Source organism: Pocillopora damicornis, chromosome 13 (assembly GCF_964200805.1).
Source record: "Pocillopora damicornis chromosome 13, jaPocDami1.2, whole genome shotgun sequence".
Classification (NCBI taxonomy): Eukaryota; Metazoa; Cnidaria; class Anthozoa; order Scleractinia; family Pocilloporidae; genus Pocillopora; species Pocillopora damicornis.
The window spans coordinates 19,440,773-19,464,416 of record NC_142682.1 but is presented as its reverse complement, the minus strand read 5'-3'; the positions used below and the strand labels follow the sequence as shown (position 1 = coordinate 19,464,416).

General features: G+C 37.5%; 6 protein-coding genes across 7 annotated transcripts; 2 read left to right on the top strand and 4 right to left on the bottom strand.

Annotated features, from left to right (window-relative positions):
• Nucleotides 1-274: 274 nt before the first annotated feature.
• Nucleotides 275-3,886, bottom strand: LOC113681897 (histamine H2 receptor). The gene has a single exon (XM_089191526.1). The coding sequence runs from the start codon at nt 3,651-3,653 to the stop codon at nt 2,640-2,642; it is 1,014 nt and encodes a 337-aa protein (XP_089047652.1). The 5' UTR covers nt 3,654-3,886; the 3' UTR covers nt 275-2,639.
• LOC113681898 (uncharacterized) lies at nt 327-2,375 on the top strand. Its single transcript, XM_027199029.2, has one exon. The coding sequence runs from the start codon at nt 327-329 to the stop codon at nt 1,110-1,112; it is 786 nt and encodes a 261-aa protein (XP_027054830.2). The 3' UTR covers nt 1,113-2,375.
• A 2,540-nt stretch (nt 3,887-6,426) lies between the features above and the next one.
• LOC113681887 (putative G protein-coupled receptor 45) lies at nt 6,427-8,821 on the top strand. 2 transcript variants are annotated; one of them, XM_089191525.1, is made up of 2 exons: nt 6,519-6,892; nt 7,526-7,754. In XM_089191525.1, exons 1-2 carry the CDS (start codon nt 6,621-6,623, stop codon nt 7,638-7,640), a joined length of 387 nt encoding a protein of 128 aa, XP_089047651.1. In that variant the 5' UTR covers nt 6,519-6,620; the 3' UTR covers nt 7,641-7,754. The 2 variants fall into 2 exon arrangements, with proteins under 2 accessions (XP_027054819.2, XP_089047651.1); XM_027199018.2 differs by having other exon boundaries at nt 6,427-8,821.
• Nucleotides 8,822-8,858: 37 nt separating this feature from the next.
• Nucleotides 8,859-11,288, bottom strand: LOC149035843 (melatonin receptor type 1A-like). The gene has a single exon (XM_089191523.1). The coding sequence runs from the start codon at nt 10,527-10,529 to the stop codon at nt 9,420-9,422; it is 1,110 nt and encodes a 369-aa protein (XP_089047649.1). The 5' UTR covers nt 10,530-11,288; the 3' UTR covers nt 8,859-9,419.
• A 389-nt stretch (nt 11,289-11,677) lies between these two features.
• LOC113681919 (melatonin receptor type 1A-like) lies at nt 11,678-14,576 on the bottom strand. Its single transcript, XM_089191524.1, has one exon. The coding sequence runs from the start codon at nt 14,051-14,053 to the stop codon at nt 12,986-12,988; it is 1,068 nt and encodes a 355-aa protein (XP_089047650.1). The 5' UTR covers nt 14,054-14,576; the 3' UTR covers nt 11,678-12,985.
• A 489-nt stretch (nt 14,577-15,065) lies between these two features.
• On the bottom strand, nt 15,066-23,543 carry LOC113681886 (EGF domain-specific O-linked N-acetylglucosamine transferase). The gene is made up of 18 exons (XM_089191533.1): nt 23,473-23,543; nt 22,818-22,986; nt 22,261-22,361; nt 21,422-21,530; nt 21,143-21,243; nt 20,850-20,954; nt 20,454-20,560; nt 19,760-19,863; nt 19,504-19,596; nt 19,104-19,175; nt 18,912-18,998; nt 18,686-18,754; nt 18,251-18,309; nt 18,117-18,144; nt 17,654-17,745; nt 17,147-17,194; nt 17,015-17,069; nt 15,066-16,481 (listed from the first exon to the last, which is right to left on the bottom strand). Exons 2-18 carry the CDS (start codon nt 22,983-22,985, stop codon nt 16,296-16,298), a joined length of 1,584 nt encoding a protein of 527 aa, XP_089047659.1. The 5' UTR covers nt 22,986; nt 23,473-23,543; the 3' UTR covers nt 15,066-16,295.
• Nucleotides 23,544-23,644: the final 101 nt, after the last annotated feature.

Here is a 23,644-nt window from a genome sequence, read left to right as displayed (position 1 = left end):
TCACTCAAGTGTTCCGTTTCTTCCAGGAAAATCTCACAAAAGAATCATCATATTAGCCTGAGGGATGTAACGAAACTGAAAATATTAGCAGAATTGTAGTTTCGAAGCCTCTTTCACCAGCAAAAATAGGACAACGCCGAAAACGTTTATTCTTACCTATGTCTGCATAACCTGAAAGTTCGTCTAGATCTGTTACGTCATCACTCGATCGAGTTTGTTTACGGTTACACCACAATTTCTCGGAAATTACGATATTCAAAAAGGCGCATTGTTTGTCACCAGAACTACATTTCAAACTAGCGACAGTTCAATCTTCATTTGCAGTGATGGCCTTTTTTAGCTCAAGGGAGGAAGACATCCATCCGAGGAACTTTGAAGTTGTGATCTATGAAGAAGATTTCAAACAGCTATGCGCTTGGGTGCTCATGAAAACGAACATCGAAACTGGTGGAGATTTGTTTGGTTTGTGGGCTGACAAACACACCGCTGTTATTCAGTTTGTTGTCGGTCCTGGCCAAAATTGTGGAAGATCTTCAGTTTCTTTCTACCAAGATATTAGCTACTTGGAGGAGATTGGTTCGCAGATGACAAAAAGTGAAGGCGTTTGTCATATTGGCGAGTGGCATTCCCACCATCAACTTGGTCTCGCCAGGCCAAGCGGAGGAGACGAGAATACTGTGTGGAACAACATGCCCACCTACAACTTGAAGAGGTTCGTGATATTCATCGCCAATTTAGAGCAGTCAGAAAAAGACTCCTACAGTGTGAACATTGGCTGCTTCCTGTTTGAGCTTGAGAGTGTCAATGGAAACGAGAAACGACTTCCGGTATCGCAAGGAACGTTCAAAATACTGCAAAAAGAGAATCCATTGAATGGGAAACTGTTGGAGAAGAGAAACGAAGGTGCAGAGTATGACGAAAAAGAGGTAGAGATGAAAGATCTGAAGCTAGAGATATCAGATGACGGACCCCCCCGAGTAACTTATGTAGAATCCTCACCCCTAACGGAGAGAAAAAGACGACATCATGAAGGCAGGTCTGCCTCGCCTGGAGATGAATCAGTGGATGAAATGATTGAACCTAAGAGAAAGAAAAGGTCCTCCCGTAAGTAACGGAAACAGTCAGAAGATAAGTAGAGAAGCGGATCAATGCGGAATTTAAATGAACAGAAAAGTGAAATCGTGAACAAAACTGTGAGCGGCTATGGACTGACAGGGAAAGAAAAATAACCTTCCAAGGCTATGAAAATAACACCTCAAGACAAGACAGGATCACCACCCGATGCATGGAACTGTACTTGGGAGAGCAAAAGCAGTACAACAACCAGATGGTGGAACAGCCGCGAAAAAGGTCTAAGAGAGGGGTAGCAGTGAGAAGAAAGATGCCTCTAAAACTGGACCGAATCTAAACACCACCAAAATGAATTACAATTAAGTCGAACTGAGACATTGTTTCTTTAACTCATGCAACTTTGACCACTGAACTTCATTCATACGCGTAAACAGGTATTAATAACAATATTGTTATGCTTGCTTTATTTAATTATAAAAAGCGCAATTTTCGATTCGCGGCTGAAAGTAATCAGGGATTGTAATGGTTCAACCTTCCTTTGCTCTGTGATTGGTGAAAAAATTCGCGCCATGCGCTGGATCAATGAATTTCAAAGATCATGATACCCGACTGGGGGACCTGCCGTTTAATGCGCTCACCGTTATTTGTATTTCCTTTGATATTTTCCTGTTTTGTGATTGGACTTTGTGACTACTCAGTTTGGTTCAGGTCTCGCGACAGTTACCTTAAAGCGGCCTCTATCCTGCAATAAATCGTGACATACGGGCCAGCGATTACTGTGGTCCTAACACAAACACAAATTAAAGCCGCCTCTCTCCAAATTCAGTGACCGTGTTTGCATAGGGAAATGGAACATCCGGCCAGACTTCTCTCTTCTTTTTTTGCACTTTAATAGATTTTTTAATTTTATGTGAGATAAAAACTTACTTGACAATCTAGATGTCCAATCTTCATTGATTTCTTCTGATTTTAAACGTTAAATAAAACATCAACAACCTCGTTTATAATTAGGCAGCAAGTATGTCGGCGTTTAACAGACTCGATTTTTTTTGTTTTAATTTCGGCGAATGAAACCAACTTGGTTTTACTTTACTTGTGGGTTTTGCTTAGTCAAAGTCAACAAAGGAGGCTGTGTTTACTTATACCAACGCTAACAGTTCTTCATTATTAACCATGTTCATGGAAACGTCATAGTTAAAGGCTTGAATGTAAATAATGTAGAGGTATGATCTCCATAAGAACTAATGTGTTAATATATATTTACTGCGAATCTCGAATAATCAGCTTCAAGAAATACTCATTTAGAGAGTTCACTTGTCGTTTCATGCCCAGCGGATTACCCTAGTTAGCTTTATCATTGGTTTGCGTCAATTCAGTAAATTTAACTTCATAAACATTTATATGCAATTCCTCCCGTAAAGTTGGCTGGGTAGATAAATTTAAATCGCGTATTTCAGTTTTGTATTTCTTCGCTTTCGTATATATTGAGCATTGCTTACCGACGGGCATAGACTGTTTGAATAGAAACAAACGTTCAGTTTAGATGTGGACCCGTACTTCTTTCGTTGTTACCGGCGATCTTCATGAACCTGTAGTTGTTTCATTTCTTGTCTAGCGTTTTTATCGTGATCATATCTTATCGTTGTACTCCTTTTGACTTTCCACCAACAAATTAAATTGCCAATTTCTCCTCTCAAAACGCGACTGTTGGCTGCATAAATAAAAGGATTTATTGTGGCACTCAAAAATAACATAAGGACGACACCTAACTCTACAAATCTGGGAACTGTCTCTGGAGATAAGCGCTTCCAAAATGCGAAAACCCACAGTGGGATCCAAGAGAACAAAAATCCTGCTGCCACGTACAACAACGCCCGGCTTATGTTGATTTCATGTGCAGATAATCGGCTCTGAGGGTTCACGCTGTTCTCAAGAGATGGAAGAACCTGACGTTTGTGATGGCGGAGTTTGGAGAAAACTTTCCAATAACTAAAGCAGGCGACGGAAAACGGTAAGAGGGAATATAAGCCGAAAACGATGCAGTAGTGAACAAACTTTCTTTCTCTTGTTGTAAAAGTTACGCTACATAGGGCGTAACCAGCAATAAACTGGTACTTATTCCAGTTTGTCGCTCGGGCGATGACGAGATACGATGCCAAAGATATCCAGACACAAGTCAGCCAAATCTTAGACTTTCGGGGAGAAAATATTTTGTTGTAGTTGTGGGTCTTGACACACCGCATGTATCTGTTAAACGCCGTTAAGCCCATTGTCGCAGGAGTCACATACGTAACGAATACATCAACGAAACCTTGGAACTGACATACTCCGTCACCAAAGTTCCACTTTCCCTTGATTACTGTCGTTGCAGCTATCGGCATTTCTACAGTTGCGCAGACCAAATCACTCACTGCCAGAGCTATGATGTACAGATTCGTGGTCAATCGCAGTTTAGGGCTTTTGTACGCAGCCAAAAGCACCAGAGTATTTCCTGTGACACTTACGGCGCACATTGTGAGGAAAATAATCGCCTCGAAGATGACAGCTACCAAGCTTCGATCAGGTAGGCGCATCGAAGGCATGATCAAAAAGCAACCTCTCACCCCGCCTGATTAAACTTAACTAAAACAAAAACGACATTTTCTTCTTTCGAGCTCAGTACCTCCTCCGCTGAGACCATTGATACCAAAACAAAACAGATGCTAAGTCTATATCAAAACCTTCCTTTTACATCAATGCAGGATTCTAGGAAAGCTTGACAATTTTATTAGTGAGTGATTGTCATGTTATTCTGAGAGGCTTCAGTTACCTATCTGAATATGAATTAGGACCTGTTCATCCTTTCATTGGAAACAGGTGGGAAGCAAATTATATCGCAGGCGTAATTAATAAAGCCCTTTCAGTTAAATGTTAGATAACTTATCAATATTTACAATATACTGAATTAAAGTTTGAATTGGCGTTAACCATCCCCATGAACTATTTTGTTTCACAAGCCCAAACTACCATTTAACGCTCCCACTCCCAAAGAAAAAGAAACAAAAATTGGCATGAAAAGCCTGAACGGCAAAATTTTCAACTAAACTCACTTTCCCAATTTCATCCCAGAGCAGGTGATTAAAACTTAATTCCAAATGAATATTGTTTTTTCCTTATTTTTCAGCCTGATTTTCAAATCGGAAACGTTTGAGCTGGGAAAAAAATTTAGCGAGCAAACGAGCACACTAGAGATTCCTTCCCATATCACTTAAAGCCTTTTAGCAAAACTGTGAAATTTGTTTTGGCAGAAACGGCAGATGGAAGCTGTTTATAAATTTAGAAGCTGCCGTCATGAACAAACGGTCCGAAAATGCAGTGCCATCACGAAAAAGCCCAAGTTTAATTGAAATTATCTGGTACCACATTGCTTTAACTAGTTTTTAATCCAAAGGAAATTTGAAACTCGACAGGAGAAGATTAGTTAGTTTGCTTATTGTTTTCCATCAACTACAGATGCTTTTTTTCAACGTCCCGTTTTTCCTCCTCAAAGACAAAATGCAAAAGACAACAACCAATCCACAGAGCTAAAAGCGATAAATAATAGGGAAAATATTACTAAAAAGCATCTGGAACGAAATAAGAAAGCAGACTAAGAAATACCGTGAGGGTGTGCTGAGAGATTTTGTATGAAATGTCTGATGTCTTTGTTTTCTGACTTTGTCTTTTGTATCAGTCACCTGGTTATGAGAATTAAGGAAATGATCTGTAGCAGAATATTACCCAGTCTCCTTTACAGTCGTTATCTGATCTCGCCCAGAAATGAGTTCTCCTGTGTGGGGAAGGGGAGGGGAGGGATCTCATTGCCTGATGGGACCTTGTATCGGCTGCGAAGGACATTACCTTCTGCTTTGACAAAAACACGAAAAAACTGAGGAAGAAAGAAAGAAATCAGGAATGAATAACAAAAAAATTGCTTTTCTGTTGAGGAGCTCTCAGATATTTTAGCCAGAATTAAAAATCGATAATTGACAATATTTATTTTTGATATGAGTCGGTTTCGAGATGAGTTGAATGGTAAGCCTCTTCATTCTCACTTTTATGTTTGGTCCCAATTTTTTTACCATAGAATAATATTCCTTTAACACTTCCAACCTCAAAAAGTCCCAAAATGGCTATTTACAGTGTATTTCAATCACTAATGGAAAAAATCGTAGACATCTGCACTTTCAAAAGTTGCAATATGACTTTCACTGTCAATTAATATCTGATGACTTATTTTCCCTTATACTCCGTCTTAGACTAACATACACTCCTTTGTAAATTAGATGAGAGAGTTTGGACTGACATCAACTTATAACACCCTCCTGCTAAAACGTTTCTACTCTCTTATCAACAGTTTTGTCCGATGATATTCTTGTCTCACGAAGAGATTTTACATGTTTTTAACCTCTGGGAGTTATAAGTGTTATTAGCTCGCCCACTCTCTCAAGGATATATTCGATCGTGATTCCATTCGACTTCATATACTCAGAGTATTGCCAGATTGTTAGTACTCGAATTATGGATCAAAAAGTTTGCAGCAAATCAAGACATTATCACAAAAACATATTTGCGCGTTAATATGGTTGTGACAAACTTCCTCAGGTTTGAAAGGCCGGAAATTAAAACATAGTGTCTTTTCTTATTCAAGGATGATAAATAACACGTCCATCAGAACACGACAAGAGGTAAAACTGATCATTGTAGAACTTTCCGGTTCGAGTAATTGAACGAGTAATGCATATGAGAGGCTTCTACTGAAGAGTGCGTGGGAACATTTTGAGTTGTTAAATTTTAAACGACTCAAAATTCAAAGGATTTTTCTTTCTTTTAAAGAAAAATCTGAAAAAAAGGGTACAGAACCGGTCGAAGCTGCAGTTGCAGGAAGTAAAATGTTGGTAATAAATAGTATCCATAAAGGATACATGTAACATTGATATTTCGTTGGTCATTTGATTGAACTTTATCTTTAAAAGCCGGAACACGTTTCAGATTTCGGTCAGCTGCTGATTAATTTTTTTTTTTATCATAAAAATGCTAAGTGATCGTAACAACTTGGAAACGAAAGGACGTTCACTGATGTAATAAAAGTGAACAAGATAATCGTAGTAGTGTCTCTATGGTTAACAGACAAAACAGCTTTTCATCTTTAAACTACGTGAGGTTCCATGTAGTTTTGTTTAATCAACCTTGATATCGCGCGACAGCTGACCAAAGAAAAAGTAATCTTGAATGAAACATATCATGTCTATAAAAGAACTGTTTATAGCTGCCTTCTTCTGCACGTTCTTCTAAATCTGATAAATGTTTGCAGATTGGAACACTCAAGCCACAACACCGAGACCACTGTTGTAAATTTAAGTTTTATGGCGGAAATGTTCAATCTGGATCTCATTTCGTGGATAAATTAAATTGGCTGCTTTCCCAAATGACGTCATTTCCTGCAGAGCAATCTAATTTTAAAAAATAATGCTTATGAAGACCCACCGAAGTGTCATTGTTACATTATCCGCCTACTTTGTGATATAAAGATGACTTCGCTGGAGCTACAAGAGCGAAACCTAGCAGTTGTTATCGTCGAGTCAACTGCATGTCTCACAATGAACATAATAAGCGTAATAGGGAACACTTTGGTATGTTTCGCCGTGTACAGGAACCCTAAGCTTCGATCTACAATCAATCTGTATATCATTGCGTTGGCAACAAGCGATCTTCTTTGTGCAACAGTAGAAATGCCACTGGCATCGGCAACTTTGATCACCGGTCGGTGGATGTTCGGCGACGCCTTATGCTGGTTTCAAGGGTTTGTTGATGTATTCATCACATATGTAACTCCTGCGACTATGGGTTTGACGGCGTTCAACAGATATATGCGGATTGTCAAAACTCATAGCTACAATAAGATATTTTCACCTTGCAAGTCTAAAATTTGGTTGAGTAGCTTGTGGATAACCATAGCGCTCTACATCATTTTGGGGCAAATAACAAACTTTAACAGTTTTGAATTCATTCCTGGTTTCGCAGTTTGCAGCGTGGTTTTTATGTCAGCAGAGGGTCGATTCGCTCACTACTGTGTTCTATTCGCGCTGAGTTTGGTCTTCCCACTTTCCATCGCTTGTTATAGCTATTATAAAATTTTCACTAAAACCCTTAAACACAACAATGACGTTGCGCCTTCGCTGGAGACGAACGTGAACAGATTTGGAAAAGTTTCGGTGCAAGAGATTAAGGTTTGCCGAGCCTTAGCGTTTATCATAGCTGGCTTTTTGCTAAGTTGGGTTCCCATGTGGGCGTTTTTGTTTTGGATGCGCTTTTCGCGCGAGACAGCCCCTAGAGGCATACAGTTGGCGGCGATACAACTTCTTTTTCTTAGCAGCACAATTAACCCCTTTATCTACGCTGTCACTAACCGAGCTTTTCGAAATGAATTCTACAGAATGCTGTGTTGGTGGAAAAAGAGACGTATCCAAGGTTCCGATCTGGCTGTTGAAGGACACAAAGTGACTAGAGCAAATGAAAAAAGAGACCAAGAGTTGGAAACGAACATGTAAATTATCAACCGTGGCATTTGAAATTCATGTAATGAAGCCCTTTCAGTTAAATGTTAGATAACTTATAAATATTTACAATATACTAAATTAAAGTTTGAATCGGCGTTAACCCTCCCCATGACCTATTTTGTTCCACAGCCCAACCTACCATTTAACGCCCCCACTTTCATAGAAAAGGAAACAAAAATTTGCATGAAAATCCTGAACCGCAAAATTTTCAAATAAACTCACTTTCCCAATTTCATCCCAGAGCAGGTAATTAAAACTTAAATTAAAACAGAGGCCAAGAATTGGAAACGAACATGTGAATTATCAACTGTGGCATTTGAAATTCATGTTTGTTATCTTTAATTAATGCAATGTTCTGTAACTCATCCTTATCATAATGATTAAGTGTTAGTGATCTAGAGCGACCACAGAATTTGTCGCCAAAATTCACCTAGAACGTGACAAATTCTGTTTTAATTCAACACACCTTTTAAAAATTAATGAGTTACATCTAAGATTTTTTCAGTGATAGACAATGCTATATATGCATAATTTTTCGAACTTTTTGAATTTAAAATAGATTACTGTTATTCGCACAAAAACTTAACAAATTGGTCCTTCACAGGTTCCTAAATAGCTCATTCCAGACAAAATTAATTAACGATCTAAATTTACAAAGATGGTGGAGCTTACTCGACAGCAAACGACTGGAAAAGAAAAATCCCAAGTAGGTCTTTTAAGACACTTGCGATCATGCATTAGTACCTTGGTGACATCGAGTGATTAGTTTAGATCAGTCGGCTTAAAATTTGACACGAAAATGTTTGTCATCTGAACTTGATAGAACAGAGGTGGATGAAACTCCATTCTTCTATATCCTGACTTAATTGAATGTCACACTCCTTACAATGTCGATAAATGATGCATTGAGTTAATTAGTTCTTAGTATTTTGTGTTTCATTAACCTTTTTTTTTATCCTTTTCATTCGTTATTTTAACTTTTGAGAGAAGCAGAAGCTTAATTAATGTTAATCTAGGACACCAAACCTTTGATTCATTTGGGACGTTAGTAAAGAAGCAAGAATTTTGTAAAAGAAAAATTAGTTATTTATACAGGCTTTGTTAAACAAGAAAAGTTAAGTGGTTGCCAACAACCTGTGGAGGCAAATAAAGAGAACTTTTGGCAAGAGCCAAAGTGTTCATCTGGCCTAAAAAAGAAGCATCCCTATCCGTCATACTCAACTTCTCCGAAGAGTCTATTTTAATTATGTGGTGCCCCCTTGAGCGTTTCAATCGTGATCGAAATAAAGGTTGATAATATTTCCTACAAAAGTAGATGACGAAGTCATGAAAAAAGTATGTTACTTTTTCCGGGCTGATCTTCGGGAGTCTTTAAAATAAATTCGGAGAAGAAAAAGAATTGCAATTTCTGACAGTGTGTTTATAATAATAATAATAATAATAATAATAATAATATAATAATAATAATAATGATAATAATAATAATAATAGTACAACAATACTTCCTCTTGTAAAAAAATAATCTAAAACTTACACTGAGCTTTCTTCCTTCTAATAGAAAGCCTTTAAAAACTGTAAAAATATGATTAAATGAAAATAAAAATTGAAAAAAAGGAAATGGCAATCAAAGTAGTTTTCAAGTTCAATAGTCTCATTAGAAAATCTAAAAAGTCCTTCCACTTCCAGTTAGGTTTATTTCTAACTTCACTGGTATATCGACTAACTCATAAAGCAACTACTTTTGCGGTCTTTTCATCTTGGATATCTTTTCTAAAGAATACTTCCGTTCGCGCTCATCTTTAAAATGGCCATATACGTGACATTTCTGCAGACATCTGCATGCTCATGTAATTCAATGTTCTCCACGATCGTCCCAGCTCCTTTTTTTCTTGGAATAGTTTGCCTTCGTTGGCGACGACAAGACAGCATTTTGCGAAACTCTTGTCTAAATCCATTATTTGTGGCCGCATAAATAAGGGGGTTGATGGAACTACTTAAAAACACGAAAAATATCACCAACAATGGAACCACTCTGGGAACTGGTGTTGGGTAGAATCGATTGAGAAGAGACAAACTCCACATTGGTATCCAGCAAAGGAAGAAACCAGCAAAAACACAGGCGATGGATTTGCTTATTTTTATCTCTTGGATTGAGATTCTGGTCTGTGCAGCTTCCTGGGTGTTATGAAGATTTGGTGCAACTTCCACGTTATGTCTTCGTATTGACTTGAACACGTTGCAATATGAAAAAATGGCTACTAAAAATGGCACGCCAAAATACACGCAGACAATGAGAACGTAATGTACTAACTTCCTGTTTTCCGTGTAATGTTTAACACTACAGGCGGCAAAACCAACCACAAACCCATACCTCTGCCAGTTCGTTATGCGCGCAACGAGAAGATACCCCGCTAGCGAAAACCAGACAGCCGTTAACCATATCTTGGAACGCCATGGAGAAAAGATTTTCCTGTAATGATTAGTCTTGACGATTCGGATGTACCTGTTGAAGGCTGTAAGACCCATTGTTGCCGGAGGACAGTAAGTTGAGAAAACGTCGACAAAACCGTGAACTTGGCACATCCCGTCACCAAGGGCCCATCTTCCCACCACCAACGTCCAAAAGGTAAACGGCATTTCAAGAACGGCGCAAATGAGGTCTCCGACAGATAAGGCAATGATGTATAAGTTGGTCGTGGATCTGAGTCTTGGATTGCGGTAGACTGCTGCACAAAGCATGCCATTACCGACTAAACTACCGATATTTAACAAAAGACAAATGCTGCATTCGAGGATAACCAGACCTAAGCTTCTTGGGGGAAGATCTAGGAGATCCATTTTGAACCTTTCACGATCTTCTGCTTGTGAACTCAGTTTCATAAGTTGCGTTCCTGATTGACAGAATATTTACCCAGGCATCATCACGCAAGCTGACATCGGTCTGTAACTCCGGAACTTTGATATATCCTACTTATTCATAGCCAGAAAACATGGTGTTTATACTAACATTCTTTCTAAGCATATCTTTCTGAAAAATTCGTGAGGAATCAACTCGAAAAATCTTCAAAATATTGCTGAAAGATTTGAAGTAAACCAGTTTTGTCCTCAGGCTTCCATTTGTAAACACCGACGCAAAGTTATCTTTTGTGCACCTCCTCATATTAGGATAAAGAATTAACCAATAGAATTACGCTGCATTATGAAAACGCGCATCCAAAGTGAGAGACGTGGGATGGGAACAGCAGGAAGAAAATATAAAGAGATCTTCCTCTGTTAAAGACGCTGGGCTAAGACTAATTGAATTGTTTTCCTTTTTTGCCTGATGGTAGGTGATTGCATAAGGAACAAGTTAAATTCATTATCGAATGTCAAATTTGCAATTTTTAGTGGGCGATTACTGCCTTTTCAACAATTCAAACACATCGGTTTTTGTGTCAGTGTTTTCATCCCAAATGAATTAAGTGGGTGTGTACGAAAACCAGGAAAACATTTCGCCTCGTCAGTCTAGTCTTAAAGAGAGTGAATAGAATCTACTTTGAAAAACTTCTAATTTGAAATAAGCCTAACTAACCGCCAAAATAAATATCGGATGTCTTTAATTTAAGTCATTTAAAGCTAAGCAGTAAACCACCATTCAGAAAAGCATTAATCATGAATAATACCTACACTGATCGGCCTTTTGGAAAGAATTTATTTAAACACACGGTGTACCTTGCTGTATGTTACACTTCAACTCGTGAAAAATGTCCTGTTTGTGATCACCTGGCCTAAAAAAGAGACATCCCTATCCGTCATACTCAACTTCTCCGAAGAGTCTATTTTAATTATGAGGTGCCCCCTTGAGCGTTTCAATCATAATCGAAATAAGGGTCGATAATATTTCCTACGAAAGTACACGAGGAAGTTATGAAAAAATTATGTTACGTTTCCGGGCTGATCTTCAGGAGTTTTTAAAATAAATCCATCGAAGAAAAAAGAATTGCAATTTCTGACAGTGTGAGGTGGCGGTAAGCGAAAGGAAATTCACCTGGTTAGGCTCGAATTTATTCAAAACTTAGTTTAAATCTTTAGAAACAGTGATAACAAGAAAAAAATATTTGATGGACCTCAGAAGGTTTAAGTCTTCTTCAGTAAGTTTTTCTTGGCAGTTGCACCTGTCAAAGGGAACCAAGAAGTGTTAATGTGCCTTTATCTGATTCAATGAAATCCGTTAATATCTTAGCCTTAATAAAATATTTGATTAGCAGACTATAAACTCCTCGCAGCTTGCTGTTGTTGCTTAGAAACAGAAAGAAAAATTTTATGAAATTTAACCAATTCTATAAAATAAGTGTAGCAGTGTGTGCTTTTAATATCGGAATGACTGACTGAGTCACTTGATTAAAAACTTTCTTTCGTTTAACGATCGAAAACGTAAGCTTTCGGCAACAGTCGGAAACCTTTAAAAACTGGCTTACAATGGCGCGAGATAAAAACATCTAAAAGAATGGCGTACTGTTTTGACAACAGCTTGGAATTATTGTCTGCGTGAATAGTGTTACTATTGTGCCAAGATGTCAAAGTTTTTCGAAATCAAAAATGTCCAGTTTTAATCGCGTAACCTGTCATTCTCGACCTGAAAAGTGTATTCACTACACCGAGCGTCGGGTAAATTAACATGACTTTCTTGGCGACTTGGAAGTGACACTCTGAGTTACTATTTTCGTTACATTTTTTCCCATTTGACATCCATATGCATGAATGATCCATGTTTCAGTTTGAGTAATAGTCACATTTGCCAGGGCTGTCACTGTCACGATTCTACGGACTAGTAGTATCACTTGCAGAACGAATGAGAATATTCAGTACCAGAGTGGTTGAACTATATCATACGATATAAAAAAAAAAAAAACGGGAAATATTCAGTGCTTTATACAACAGAGTGGTTGAACTATATCACACGATGTAATAAAAAGGGAAGTATCCAGTGATATATACAACGGAGTGGTTGAACTATATCACACGATGTGAAAAAAAAAAAAATAATAATATTGGAATCAGGTTTAAAGGCATGATGGGACAACAATACTTCCCCTGGTAAAAAATTATCTAAACTTTACACTGAGCTTTCTGCCTTCTAGTAGAAAGCCTTTAAAAAATGTAAAAATATGATAAAATGAAGATAAAAATTTGAAAAAAAGGTAATAGCACTAAAAGTAGTTTTCAAGCTCAACAGTCTCATTAGAAAATCTAAAAAGTCCTTCCACTTCCAGTTAGGTTTATTTCTAACTTCAGTGGTGTATTGACTAACTCATAACGCAACTACTTTTGCGGTCTAATTATCTTGGATATCTTTTCTAAAGAATACTTCCGTTCGCACTCATCTTTAAAATGGCCATATACGTGACATTTCTACTGACATCTGCATGCTCCTGTAGTTCAATGTTCTCCACGATTGTCCCAGCTCTTTTTTGTCTCGGGACAATTTGCCTTCGTTGGCGACGACAAAACAGCATTTTGCGAAACTCTTGTCTAAATCCATTATTTGTCGCCGCGTAAATAAGGGGGTTGATGGAACTACTTAAAAACACGAAAAATGTCACCAACAATGGAACCACTCTAGGAACTGGTGTTGGGTAGAATCGATTGGAGAGAGACAAACTCCACATTGGTATCCAGCAAAGGAAGAAACCAGCAAAAACAAAGGCAATAGATTTACTTATTTTTATCTCTTGGATTGAGATTCTGGTCTGTGCAGCTTCCTGGGTGTTATGAAGATTTGGTGCAACTTCCACGTTATGTCTTCGTATTGACCTGAACACGTTACAATATGAAAAAATGGCTACTAAAAATGGCACGCCAAAATACACGCAGACAATGAGAACGTAATGTACTAACTTCCTGTTTTCCGTGTAATGTTTAACACTACAGGCGGCAAAACCAACCACAAACCCATACCTCTGCCAGTTCGTTATGCGCGCAACGAGAAGATACCCCGCTAGCGAAAACCACACAACTGTTAACCATATCTTGGAACGCCATGCAGAAAAGATTTTCCTATAATGATTAGTCTTGACGATTCGGATGTACCTGTTGAAGGCTGTAAGACCCATAGTCGCCGGAGGACAGTAAGTTGAGAAAACGTCGACAAAACCGTGAACTTGGCATATCCCGTCACCAAGGGCCCATCTTCCCACGACTAATGTCCAAAAGGTAAACGGCATTTCAAGAACGGCGCAAATGAGATCTCCGACAGATAAGGCAATGATGTATAAGTTGGTCGTGGATCTGAGTCTTGGATTGCGGTAGACTGCGGCACAAAGCATGCCATTACCGACTAAACTGCCGATATTTAACAAAAGACAAATGCTGCATTCCAGAATAACCAGACCTAAGCTTCTTGGGGGAAGATCTAGGACATCCATTTTAAACCTTTCACGATCTTCTGCTTGTGAGCTCAGTTTTCATGAGTCGCGTTTGTTTGACAGAATATTTACCCAGGCATCATGACACAAGCTGACATTCGTCTGTAACTCCGGAACTTTAATATATCGTAATTATTCATAGCCAGAAAAACATGGCGTTTATACTAACATTCTTTCTCAGCACGTCTTTCTGAAAAATTCGTGTGGAACCAACTCGAAAAATCTTCAAAATATTGCTGAAAGATTTGAAGTAAACAAGTCTTATTCTCAGGCTTCTATTTTTAAACACCGACGCAAAGTTTTCTTTTCTATACCTCCCTATATTGGTCTAAAGAGTAACTTCAGTAACAACCAATAGAATCTCGTTGCATTATGGAATCGTGCATCCGAGGTAAGAGACCTGTGCTGGTGCTATTAGGATGGGAACAACAGGAGGAAATACAACGAGATCTTCCTCTGTTAAAGACGCTGGGCTAAAACTAATTAAATTGTTTTCCCTTTTTGGTTGATAACAGGTGATTGCATTAGGAGCAAGTCAAGTACAATACCGAATGTCAAATTTGCGATTTTAGGGGGCGATTACTGCCTTTTCAACCTTACTGTGTTAGTCTTTATTTGAGCCTTCTTCGTGGGAGATGTGAGATAAAAACGACCACAGCGTCAAAATTCAATTAAGTGAAGAGCTTTTAATCATAGGAAGCGGAAGGACCTTGAAGTAATGTCAAAAGGACAGTGGATGGTCATTTTTCTTAATTTCCGCACTGCTTCTTTAAATCTATGCTATTACTGATGAAAGCATCGTAAGGAAAAAACTTTTATCTAAAGTTTGTGCTGAGTAACAAGATTTTTCCAGAAAAAAATAATTAAAAAAAAAAAAGGTGAAGACAAAATTTTTGTCGAAAAGATAAATCAATTGATTAGGCAGATTAATATGACAGACTGAACAGTAAAGGTAGCGAAAAGTTTTCACTGTTCGCCGACATGGAAAAAAAATAGAACTATACATCGTGAATCCTTCTGTCGCATGTTTGCTGTACTCTGATGTAAAACAAACTTCATGGTAAATTAAAATTATTCTTGACAAATACCAAGTCCAGCGTTTAGATAAGAAACACTAAAATATCAACATTTATAGATGTAAATCAATAGATGTATACCAGTTGTAATGAGGACAAATAACATAAAAAATACGGCACAAATATATCTCTCGAACCACGGTAGCGCTTGAAATGTCCTTTTCGATAACATCCCACAAAAAATAACGAACTGAGCTGCTTCACGTCCGCAGTTAAGCTATTTTATGTCACAGTCTATGCTACGCACAAACTGACAAACAATTTTACAGTAATCAGCTGCCCAACTGACAAAAGAGCAATAACTTAAATGCACGATTTATAATTAACGATTTCCATCATTCATGCGGAACCTTTGACAATTATGTTTTAGTATCTGACCAGCCATACGTCAAAAGAATTACAATGTAGCTGACCAAATAAAACCCAGCTGCTATTGCAATGTAGTCTTATTTTAACTGCGTGCATGCGGTCAAATTTGGAAAAAAATTCTTATCAAGTATGTCCATAGTAATCATAACGATGACCCTAGAAGATTCTCCAATCAGTTTTTAAATGGATCAGGAACTATCGCTGATAGACAATAGAATTGTTTAATAGTAAAACGATTACCGCGAAAATCCTTTAAGAGAAACTTAAGAAGTTTTACCTTCTGGGTATGTTCAATGGCTCGATTAAATATTTAAGAAAATAGACCATTTTAGAGCCAAGTGACAAGATCCCGTGTTCCTTTGCGACCCGAGTTCAATCACGTCGTCATTTAATTCTCCCAGGGCCTCTCTCCGAACAGCACAAACGATAGACACCGGTTATCTGACAGGGAACCTGACGAAAAATGCTAAAGGCTGAAGGGTGGGAGGCCGGGAGGGAGGCCGAGGTAAGGAGTGTAACGTGCGATGCACTGGTATAACTTCCAGGCAAAAATGATGGTAAACGTTCACATGAATCAATAGCGTAGCTAGGTGGGGGGTCCTGAGGTGCTCGTGATCCCCCCTTTGTAAGCCTTTTTTTGTCATATAAAGTGAGGCACGGCGTGGAGGTCGACATGACAATCTGTCACTGTTATCGTTGACAGTCCCCTTCACGACTAACCCCCACGTACCGGAAGTTCATGCCATACTGATGTACTGAACCTTTCACTCACTCTAACGAAGCTTCATGTCGCCATCTCAGAGCTCTTCTCTCGACTTGCTGGTAGATCTCTCATTAAGAATGCTACTTAGAGTGCTGTTCAACAGTTTATGGCGGCTTTCTTTAACTGCATCTGCTGCCTTGTATACCAACCTCATGAACTCGTCCACATTGAAGGCATAATTTGTAAATTTAGCATGAGCTCCTAAGGTTGGATGATGTCCCTGTTAAAATAAGCATCATATTTATTTGATTTAACCAAAATACATTTCAAAATCTTCTCCTTCTGGTGCTCTACATTTTGAACTACAGGGAGACCCACATGTGAGCTCCACCCTTGTCATATAACCGGTTCTAGTCCATGCCACACTCCCGGTCAGTACCTCACCGACAGGCTCACGTGGGCTCATCTGACCAAGCACCTCACAGGCTTCTGACGAAGTCTGCGAGAGTCGACCTGGCCCCCTTAGCTCACTAGCGGGAGGTCTACGAGGGGTCTGGTACTAAAAACGAAATAATTTTTTTGTGCTAGACCGCTCGAAGATCTCAAGCGGGCTTCCGGAACAGGGTAACATGTTCCACTTGTGACAGGTGTCCTGCACACTGCTAACATCAGCAATGTTCAAAGCCTCTTGGGCGGAGATGTACCTCCAGAAATGGTAAATCTTTACCGGGCTAGTTCGTCGAACAAGGAACAATTTCCTAACATCTGTGTAACCAGGCTGAGTCAAAGAAACCAGTGTGGCATGTTACTCACCTCGTCTTCCTGATAAAGCTTCTCGTTGTGTTCCCACGTGATGTAATTGACGCCCCTGTTAAAACAAAAAAAGGTCTTTAAAACAAAATTATATATAAGTGCAGTTACAGATATATTTCGTGGTGATCTTACCTTAGTCTTGCTAAGTCACTGTAACACGCAGGGTCTTCGGTATTATACCTAAATACAAATCAATTTTGAGGTTTTTTAGGCATTTTTCTGTACTAGCAACGCTGGATCGTGAACACCAGTATAGGGCAGACTTTTTGTATGAGGGGCGAACACGTATTCTGAGCCTTTCCTTGATCAAATTTAATTTTAAGTACCTTATCATAAGGGCAGAACCTCCGAGTGAACACATGTAGCTGGCAGCCTGCAAAGTATTTTGGTGTTGCTCCTGATTAAGGGGTGGTGTTAAACTTTCTAAGGCAATCAGAAAGCGTAGCAAAGAGAAGCAGATACATTACGAAACTACTGTAGATTGAAACTCATTTGAAAATTGCTTGACACAAACACTTTAACATAGGGAGCAGAGTAACAGTCACTTTTGATTTAGTTGCAAAAATTGGTATTTCCACAAGGGAACATCAACAGGTTGTATGGACAGCGATTGCATGTACATTATGTTGCGCTACGTACAGTTCAAAAAGTACTGCCCAATCCGGTAAAAACAGCGCATGCGCGAGACCTGCTCCATGCATTCCAATAAATATGTCGGAATTGTGCGTTATCTGAAAAAAATACAAACAAACAAACAACAAAACTATCGTGATGATAATAACGAGAATGACGATGAAGAAAATGATAAAGATGATTATCATGATGACAACAATTGGGAGAGTGATAATGAAGATTTTTTCAGTCTACTAGTATTTGTAAGGTTCTTAGGTTCTTCTCAGTAGTAGCTTTTCTGCCTTTAGGCTCATAATTTACTACATCTGTAGCTCATCCAAGTTTATGTGGCTTGAAATGATGAGGACTATTGCCTCTCCCCCAGAATGGGGTGGCAGTCTATCACAGGTTACTTTTACAGTTTAACAATATTCATTTACACTGCAGTTGGAGAGAGAAATGTAACTGATAAAACTTAAAGTTCACACACCTTTAATTGTTCCAAGAATGGAATTTTCCTACAAGGAAAAAATCCCAGCAAAACAAATTGTTACAATGTAATCATAGTATTAAACTATGCTAGAAAAAAATGGCAATTATGACAATTTAGTTGAAGTATCTTACCATGTGTAATCAACAACTTTCACTTTAAACATGGGAACATTCATCATTGCACCCACAAGCTGCATGTTGGAAACAATACAAATTGAGAAACAAAAAGAAATTCTGAATACTTTTAACAGGAGTCAACCTAAAACTTTTACAAGTATTAGTTCCAGTGCTCTACCAACTGTGCTTTATGAGACTTTTGTTTACAAGGCTGCTCTTCTAGGATCACTTGTATTAACAACTGAACTGATAAAATAGATAATATACATGAAAAGTGAAGAAATGTTCATAGTAGGTCATTAGTGCACAGCAAAAAATTCCATATCAAGATATAAGCAGTAAGTGGTCCCTGTACAATTAATAACATGATCCTTATAGCAAGCATTTACTTGGAAAGTAGCAGTGTTACAGCACAAGTATTCCAGAAAAACAAGTTCAATTCCTTCATACCTCATCTCTATTTAGAATTCTGCGATACTTTGTGCTTCGATCCAACAGTGTTATTCTAAATTCATCTTCCTAAAAAATTGAAAATGAACATTGAATCAATAAATCATAAAAAACACAAAATAAACAAAATAATGTCAAATAATTCAAAATTGGATACAAAAAAATGCCACAGGTAAATAAACCTCTATAGATTACCTGATTTTAAATGCATGCACAGCTTACTCACTCTATGATTGTCTTGTATTACACCGAGGCGATGTAGCATATGCTCTGAAAAAGCTTTAAAAAGACCGCTTCCAACACAGCTTGGAACCTGTAAGATTGTTAAACATATCTGTTGTAAATGTTAACAGTGAATAGTTTAGAGTCAGGTGAATATTCCCTTTAAATTATTTTAATTATTGTAGGTTTATTTTACCAATGGCATGTTGTAGTATAGCCCACGAATCATTCTTGGGTTGAATGAAAACACAGCATCTTTGAAACAAACCTATGAAAAAAAAAAAACATTGACACCTGGCAGTCAATATCAAACCCCTTAACTACCATGAGTGACCAAGACAGAATTTTTTTCTTACAGGACCAATACAATACCAAGCAGACAAGTGACAAGAATAAAAAAGAATATTAACTCGGGGGTTATTAGGTGATCCAATACCAAATTCTACAAACTAACATCACAAGAATTATATGGCAGACAGTAAGGAAAATTACTAATGAGATCTTGGGAGTTGAAGGGTTGAGTCAATTTCCTCTCTTACATGTCATGTTAAAATGTTACTTGCTTGTTCTTCAATTTCATGTTATATCATACTCACCCGTTTTCCAGCATATTCACTTAACCTTATAATGCGATGCTGGGTAAATGCCTTCCATGTTTCAGAGAAGAGATCGCGGTATGAAAGAGAACTCTAAAAACAACAAGATTATACAAGGGAAATTACCATTGTTCTTTTTAGAAAGGGCCTGCATGCACTCAGATTTTAGTTAATTTTTATCTAAAGTATGTGTTTTGTATTGTATCATAATTTATCAAAAGGTGTGGTTACAAATACAATACAAATAATGTCTTACCGTGTCCCACATGAGAATATTGATATCAGTGCTAAGACTTCCATTCATGTGCTGAGTTACATAAAGGTTCACAAAGTCACAAAAATGATGATACAAGTTGATACCTGAGATCATCAAATAAAAAAAATTTCACCCAAATACTAAAGCTTATGAAACTGGTATTTAAGTATAATTAAGTGTGCTGACTATCAATTGACCATTTCACTCCCACAGGTGATTTACATGTAACTTCTCCCTAGAGCATTCAACATTATCCAGCAAACAGACAATGAGAATACTTAAACTTATCAGGTTATTTAGTTATCTTGATCTAACATCAAATTCTTGTATCTAATTCAAAAGGAAATGTATAGCAGCTACAGGGGAAAATTGACAATCTGATCTTGGTAGTTTAAGGGTTAGAAAACATCATAGTAAAGGATTTAAATCCTGGAGCTTTTTTCTTGAATGGCAAAGACTATTAATCTTTAATTATAAGAGTTAAGCTAACTCAATCATACATAAATTATCTTTTAAGGATCAGGATCTTCAGTGAATATACCAGTAGAGTTAACAGCAGTCTATAAACTCGCTGTAAGTCCATGATAAGCTACAGTTTGCTTTCCAAAGCACAAAATTTATATTTCATAGTTAATACATAACTGCACAGTCTAGTGTGGCATGGTCACTGTAACAGATTCAACACAATGTGTACCTGCATCCAATTTCATAAAAACAGTTGGTCTATTCACTATAACATCACAAAGTCCAGCCTGTAAGGGTTTAACAGAAAGTGATGTAAAGTGCTCTAGTTCAGCAAACCTGTAGAGTTAAACAAAAAATTGAACAGTGATTAACCCTTTAAATCTCAGAAGTGATTAACATGTAATTTCTCCATATAATATCCAGACATCATTCAGCAGACAGGTAATGAGAATACTCAAACTAATCAGGGAGAAGTTGTTATCTTGATCTAACACTGATTTATTATTGTCACCAATTTATTGGGAAATAATCAGCTGCTAGAGGGGAAAATTAACAACCAGATCTTGAGAGGTAAAGGGTTCACAATAAATACAATTCTACCACAACCTGGTTTTCCTTTACTCACCATGACTGCAAAGGACTTTTGTTTTTATTCTGATTCTTGTGTAAGTCTTTCTTAAAATGACAGTGACCTCCAACCTCCCCCTCTTTCAACACATCTTCGCGAAACCTGAATCATCATACAAAACAATAATAAAAAATTGGTTTGTCATAACTCAATCTTTAGTGGTCCATGAGAAAAATTCAAGGTTATCTTCATCTACAGGGGCTAAGATACTAAAAATATAGAGATCATTATTTGACTTGTCTATGATAATGAAGTTGTGAACTGAACCTCAACGGTAAGCTGTAACTAACCTGTCATTAGCAGCATCTGGGTTAAAATTTCTTAAATCGAAATATATGTTTGTTGCCTGGCAGTACCACAGATTAGTTGTGCAGGTCAATGATGAATCTTCCTATAAATCAATTATGATAAACATAAATAATGGTGATAAATAGTTAAATTATAGTCGAAAATTTTCCTGTAATCTTTTTACAAAATACAAAAATACATTCAAGCTGTACTTCTACTAAAACCTATTAATCAATTTTGAAGCAAAACTTTGTGATATACTAATTTAATTGAACTTATACCAGCTCCTTGGGCTGACACAATTCCATAACTTGACTTTTCATTTTCTTGATGTAACCAAAGTCTCCTTGTTCCCAAAACAACTGGACTTGATCCTCCATAGTTTTAGCCCTTAATTAAAATAATTGTATGATGTTACAAGTGAATAAGCTGCAATATATTAAAAAAAAAGATCATTTGATCTAGAGTACTTCCCAAAAGGATAAATATTGAGTAAAATCAAAACTATAGCATGCAGTCATTCTATTCAATATGACCACTTCCAAAGACTTTAGCCCTTTACACCCAAAACATCATTATGTATATTTTCTATACTGTTCTCTACATATTTCTTAAGGTGCTGACAAAGAGAATTTGTTTAACAGTAATGAATATCTTCAGTTGTTGATCATTTCCTTTATTCTCATGACCTTAATGTTTTGATTCAGAGGTGACATGTAGGGAGAAATTAGATGTTAGTCTGATTCTTAGGGTTAAAGGGTTAAGTTTGAAGATCTTCAAAGATAACCAAAGTAACCCAGGCTGTATAGACAACTACTTGGGAAGATATGATCCACAAAGAATTTCAGAATTTGAGGTCTTCAGTTCTTGTAGATGAATTTTGTTTTTCCTTGATATCAGTTGGAAAGATATTGTTTTTATATCCTAGGAAGCTTGTGCAGAAATTTCCAATTTATCTCCAACAAAGTGTTCTATTCAAATCCACAACTTATTTTGAACAACCGAGAAAGACAGTTGGGAGACAAACACCCTGAACTGACTCACTCCTCAAGAACTGACTAAAAGTTATATTTACCCTGGCTAGTGACATTCAATATCAAAATTATGTACTTATACTTGCCAAGGCTGATGAAGATGAATACAGCGTGGCTTGGAAAACTGATTCAGTGGATTACAATCATCTTCATATCCCCAACATGGCATGTTTTTTGACTCTCCATCCTTAGAATAAAATTTCAGTTACATTAAGTATTAATACAAAAAAACTTGCTTAATATATAAAACACTTTCTTAATACTTGTTTCCTGGTTAATGAAATTCAGCTCAACAAGAATTTCTAGAGAACAAATTATCATTTCATATAGAACTTAGGGGAACTTCAAATAGGATCAAAGGCACTGCTTGCATTGCTGGAAAATGCAAACAACAACAACAACAACAAAAAACCCAAAACGAACACGGTTTTGGCTTTATATCTGATAGGTGAGAAAAATTGCCAATAGAGTAGCGCCCGTGCAATATACTTTGGACGTCCGATTTAAAATTGCTTGTATACCTAATTGCGATGACATCTGAAGAGTAAGCTATGGTTGGCCACAGGCTAGTAACTCATACAGTTAAATCTTCATCACACGTACATCACACTCAGTTGGGCAACTTTTTTAGCTAAATATTTACCTGGCAAGCTCCATTGCTGCAGAGTCCCATTTTACCGGCTTTCTTCCTCAGAAAATAAGGAATATGGCTTGGTGGAACATTAACATTTCGGAGATCCCAGACGGAAGCAACTTTACTGAAGCCCATAAATAGAATGAAAATCACAAGTGCTGTGACAGAGGCCTTCATTCTGATACAAGGTGACAAAAAGTGGAGCAAATTTAGATATATTTTCAATGTAACCTAGCCAGACATCTTTTCAGACATTTTGCTGCCCTGCAGAAGCACTATTTTACACTGCATTTTATAAAGAAGGCCGATTATTCTAGGTCGAGGTCCAGTTTCAGCCCGTTTCCAAAACAATAGAAGAATGGAAAACGGTGGAGGGCTGTGAGCAGAATTTTCAATAAAAATCCGCATTCCAGATACCGCAAGAAATATTGTCCAATATCGCTATACCACAAACCCTACTGTCCCCCTACTTTACGGCATTTGATTTTCCTTCATGAAATTACTCCCCCAAAATAGGTATAGGTATATTTTCAATGTAACCTAGCCAGGTATCTTTTCAGACTTTTTGCTGCCCTGCAGAAGCACTATTTTACACTGCATTTTATAGAGAAGGTTGATTATTTTAGCCCCCTATTGTTTATAAGCAACGGACGAAGTTACTCACTCTATTAAGTGTATTCTTCAGATGTGTATTCCTCACATTTCGCATTGTTCAAAGGAGGAAAACTGGAATCTAGCTTGCCATCTAGGCGCGAAATTTCTTATTCAAGTGATATACAGTTGAATTGTCACGCAATAATAATTCCATTTTATTTTTTAGAAGTTAAAACGCTCTG

Excerpts from the sequence above, each read along its gene's own strand:
- LOC113681919 (XM_089191524.1), bottom strand. The coding sequence starts at position 14,053 with ATGGATGTCCTAGATCTTCCCCCAAGAAGCTTAGGTCTGGTTATTCTG.
- LOC113681887 (XM_027199018.2), top strand. The coding sequence starts at position 6,621 with ATGACTTCGCTGGAGCTACAAGAGCGAAACCTAGCAGTTGTTATCGTC.
- LOC113681897 (XM_089191526.1), bottom strand. The coding sequence starts at position 3,653 with ATGCCTTCGATGCGCCTACCTGATCGAAGCTTGGTAGCTGTCATCTTC.
- LOC113681886 (XM_089191533.1), bottom strand. The coding sequence starts at position 22,985 with ATGAAGGCCTCTGTCACAGCACTTGTGATTTTCATTCTATTTATGGGC. Across the intron at positions 19,176-19,503 it reads GTGAATATGCTGGAAAACGG|GTTTGTTTCAAAGATGCTGT; the intron begins GTGAGTATGATA and ends TTTTTTTCATAG. Across the intron at positions 18,755-18,911 it reads TAATACAAGACAATCATAGA|GAAGATGAATTTAGAATAAC; the intron begins GTGAGTAAGCTG and ends TCAATTTTTTAG.
- LOC113681898 (XM_027199029.2), top strand. The coding sequence starts at position 327 with ATGGCCTTTTTTAGCTCAAGGGAGGAAGACATCCATCCGAGGAACTTT.
- LOC149035843 (XM_089191523.1), bottom strand. The coding sequence starts at position 10,529 with ATGAAACTGAGTTCACAAGCAGAAGATCGTGAAAGGTTCAAAATGGAT.